The sequence below is a fragment of the Trachymyrmex cornetzi genome, unplaced genomic scaffold (genome assembly GCF_001594075.2).
Source record: "Trachymyrmex cornetzi isolate Tcor2-1 unplaced genomic scaffold, Tcor1.1 scaffold604, whole genome shotgun sequence".
Classification (NCBI taxonomy): domain Eukaryota; kingdom Metazoa; phylum Arthropoda; class Insecta; order Hymenoptera; family Formicidae; genus Trachymyrmex; species Trachymyrmex cornetzi.
In genome coordinates this window covers 109,051-113,561 of record NW_017299920.1, presented here as the reverse complement: position 1 = coordinate 113,561, position 4,511 = coordinate 109,051, and the positions used below count along the sequence as shown (strand labels likewise).

The 4,511-nt window shown below is 35.7% G+C and overlaps 1 protein-coding gene across 1 annotated transcript; it reads right to left on the bottom strand.

Annotated features, from left to right (window-relative positions):
* Positions 1–549: 549 nt before the first annotated feature.
* On the bottom strand, positions 550–4,001 carry LOC108766516 (uncharacterized protein K02A2.6-like). Its single transcript, XM_018515855.1, has 5 exons — positions 3,983–4,001; positions 3,581–3,672; positions 2,432–2,838; positions 911–1,899; positions 550–677 (listed from the first exon to the last, which is right to left on the bottom strand). Exons 1-5 carry the CDS (start codon positions 3,999–4,001, stop codon positions 550–552), a joined length of 1,635 nt encoding a protein of 544 aa, XP_018371357.1.
* Between the last annotated feature and the right edge of the window lie 510 nt (positions 4,002–4,511).

Below are 4,511 nucleotides of genomic sequence, written 5' to 3'. Positions count from 1 at the left end.
GGGGATTATTTTCATACGTAGGATTGTCCGAAAATTTTTCGGCGCCTTATTGTATTCAATTTATTAACATGTCAGTGATTGTGGTAAATGTTGGAATGTTTCGGCGCACAGTCACATCTGAGATAATTAAATTTAAAAACTAAGATCTTGTATTGTGTTTATGTTATGTCGCGTACACGAGCGGAGGCAGGTTGTTGTTCACAATAACTACTAAAAGGGTATATGACTATTAAATAATACCACTTTATTTAGGCTTACAAAAATATGTGTAGTCCCACTACAACCGAACAGCGTAAAGCAATAAACACGAGTGCAGTCGTCCTGCACTCTCTATATACGTGCGTCACGGAGGAGGGGGAAAACGGAAACGAAGGCGAAAACAATATGGAAGAAAGAAAGGAGTCGTTCCGCTTCCCGACAGATGTCGCTTCCTAAGCAAGGCGCGCAATATATATAATCTTATGACAACACCTCCCTTCCTTTTAAGAGGAAGTACCCATGGAGGGAAGGGACAAAACAAAATTTGAAACAACTTCTAAGTTAACATGTTTAGTATGTATGGTAATCTCCGTATCTCTGTGGAGGTGCTCTTGATCTTTGAGATCTACGTAGTTGCGGTGAGTTAACGGGTCTCTCTATTTCCTGCTGTCTTTCCAGTACCTCTCTATACTGTTCTTCTGAATTATAGTTCGCGTATTTATCATTTTCGTCATTATAACTAATGCGTGTTGGGGTGTGTTCTCCAATCAGTCGTATTTGGTTGACATGACGTTTCCAAATTCGATCATCATCCATTTGTATTAAATAGTGTAATTTCCCTAAACGCTTCTTTATTCTACCGAAAATCCATTTATCTCCTAAACGATAGTTTCGGCAACTCACTCTCTCTCCCTCATTAAATTGTCTGTACTTCTCATTTTGATCTCTTTGTGATGTGATTTCACTGTAGGTTTCATTATATCTAATGAACATCTTACTTTTCTATTGAACATAAGTTCCGCGGATGAAATTTCTGTTGTACAATGAGGTGTGATACGATATTGCATAAGAATGCGCTGTAACGCTGTGTTTAGATCTAGTTTTTGTGTGTCGATGCTTCGGAGAGACTTCTTCAAGGTTTGTATAAAACGTTCAGCTTGCCCATTTGTAGCTGGGTTGTATGGTGCAGTCAATTTATGTTTAATGCCGTTTTGTTGTAAAAATTTTTGGAATTCTGTTGATACGAAAGTACGGCCATTGTCTGATACCAGTTGCACTGGGAGCCCAAACCTTGAAAAAATCTCCCAACATTTTTTTATTGTAGTTTCGGTAGTGATGTTATTTACAATATGTACTTCAGGCCACTTGGTGTAAGCATCGACTAGTATTAAGAAATTATGGCCCTTAAAGGGGCCCGCAAAATCAATATGTATACGCTCAAATGGAAAAGTTGCTGGTTCCCATATATGTTTAATCTTTGGAGGGTTGTTTTTATTTGCATTACATTCCGCGCAGTTTCTTGTAATTTGCTCTATATCGGTGTCTATGCCGGACCACCAAACATGACCACGGGCTAACATTTTCATTTTCGCGGTACCGAAATGCACACTATGTAATTCTTGTAATATTCTCTTTTGTAATACTTTAGGTATTATTACTCGGTGTCCGCGTAAAATTACCCCTTGTTGTAAGCTATACTCTAGTTCATTAATGCATGTTTTACTTTCTTTATCAATTTTTTTACTGCTTTGTAATGCTTCTAGTATTTTGCGTAAATGTGTATCTTGTTTAGTAGCTGTAACTAATTCTGTAAATGTAACTGGTAGGGATTGAATCGTATTGATTTGAAATGTATCGACTACATCGTACTCGTATCTTTCTAGTTTTGCGATTGGTAATCGAGACAGACAATCTGCATTGCTATGTAATTTTGTATTCTTATATTTAATTGTATAATTGAAACTACGTAGAAACAATGCATAGTGTTGCATACGCATTGCACTATATACCGGTAAACTTTTTGATTGGGCGAAAATGTGAACTAACGGTCTGTGGTCAGTGTAAAGTATAAATTTGTTTCCGTACAGATATTGGTGAAATTTTTTTATTCCAAAAATTATACTGTAGGCCTCTTTATCGATTTGAGCGTATTTTTTTTGTGTATCAGTTAATGTACATGACGCGTATTGTATCGCTTTTTCCGTTCCGTCAGGGTATCTGTGCGATAAAACAGCCCATACACCGTAAGAACTGGCATCAGTAGCTAAAATTAGTGGTAATTTTGGATCATAGTAAGCTAATACCTCGTTACTTTGAAAAGCTTCTTTTGCCTTTTTAAAAGCAATATCACATTCGAGTCCAACAAAAAGGAGTTTCTTTCCGTAATAATTTATTCAATGGATACAAAATTGTACTGAGGTTTTTAATAAAACGGCTGTAATAAGTCACGAACCCTATAAATGCTGTGACTTCGGTCACGTTTTTTGGAATTGGCATAAGTTTTATTGCTTCTATTTTCTTTTTATCTTTGTGTATTCCCTGCCGGTCTACTATGTATCCGCAATATTCTATTTTATCCACAAAAAATTCACTTTTCTTTAGATTGACTTTTATATTATACTCATGCAATCGTTGAAAAACTAGTTCTAATCTGTGTAAATGTTCCGCATCATTTGTACCTGTCACTTTAATATCATCCAAAAAGACTGTAACTCCTGGAATATCTTTTAAAATGTTCTCAATTTCTCGTTGCCAGATCGCCGGTGCAGAGGCTATTCCGTACATCAGTCTCGTAGGTCTATATAATCCTCGATGAGTGTTTAACGTAAGATACTCTTGATCTTCCTCCCTAACCTCTAACTGTAAATATGCCTGTTTTAAGTCGATTTTTGAAAAAGATGTTCCACCTGCCATTTTAGCAAAAAGTTCATCAATTGTAGGTAAAGGGTGGTCATCCACTATTAAGTTAGGATTGAGTGTAACGCTATAGTCTCCGCATATTCTTATTTTTCCTTCCTTTTTTAGGACTGGTACTATGGGTGTAGCCCATTCAGAAGTATCAACTTTTACCAGAATTCCTGCGTTTTCTAAATTTTTTTATTTCCTTTTCTACCAAAGGCAACAATTTAAAAGGAACTGTACGGTGTTTGAGAAAAGTAGGTTGTGTATCATTCTTTAACGTTAATCTAGCTTTTTTATCTTTAATAGAATCAAGGTTTACTTCGAAAATTTTTTTATATTTTTGTAAGATATTGTCTAATTGTTGTTTCGTATCTGTCATTAGTAATTCTTCTGAATGGGTACTTAATGTTAATTCTTTTAGAGCTATATGATGTAAAAGTTGGCGTAGCCATTCACGACCTAATAACGGTTTTCTATTTAAATTTGTAAGGTAAATATTCAATTTACGTCGTACATTTTCATATTTAACATTTACTGTAATAAAACCTAACGTTTGCAACGTGTTTTTACAAAAAGTAATTAATTGTAAACTAGTTGGATGTATGGTCGAATTTGGGAACAATTTGAGCATTTGAGCTTTATTTGCAATAATCACGGCAGCTCCACTATCTATTTCGAAATCTATTTCTTTATCATTTACCTGTAGTCGCGTAACGAATTTATCTCTTTGTTCACCTTGTTCCAACTGTGAGATCATAACCTTATCCTGCCATGTTGTACTGAGTATTTCCTCTAATTGATGGGTTTGACTTTTATTTGGTAAATATTAAGAATAGCCCGCTCATCTCAAATTTTGATAAAAATATACTCAATCGATGCGTTTTTGTAAACGAATGAATCTGGCAGATAAAAGTGTCGCTCTGCCCCGCAAACCGAGATATTTAACGTTAAAGTTGACGACTATTCAGGTTAGGAAATCTGTCGACCGCACAATAATGCACTGCATGAGCATGTGCAGTGGTCACATTTTCATGCTCTATGCTCATGTGCGCATGCGTATTCGATACTTATTGTGATAGAATACGAAATTCGAAATATTCACTTGTTTCTACTTGTGGCATGGTCCCTATCCGATACGTATGTACATAACATATCGCATGTAACAATGTTATCGACATTTATCAATCTCACGTACAGCAACAATAGATTGATAGATTATCAATAGAACACGGTATGTTATCATCTGAAGCAAATTGTGATCAATATGGAAGTGTCGTTACTTTAAACAAGGAAAATTTAATGTTTCTATGTCGAAAATCTCGTTCTGCAAAGAATGCTCATAAGAAACGTGTGAGAGAACAATGCAGATTTGAGAGAAGTGCTAAAGTGGGAACGTGGTTTAGTAATAGCACCATAGATGTGAGCATAATTTGCAGAATTGTAGCTTACTTCATTACATTCCCACCACCACGTGTGAAATTCTTGACATTGGACACTGGCTTGTCTTTGCCCACGATTATTGATTGGGTCAATTTTTGTAGAGAAGTATGTACATGAATATTTTACAGCTTAAAAGTGTATATATACAGGGTGGACCATCTGAAGTGATCCAGTCAAATATCTCGAAAACT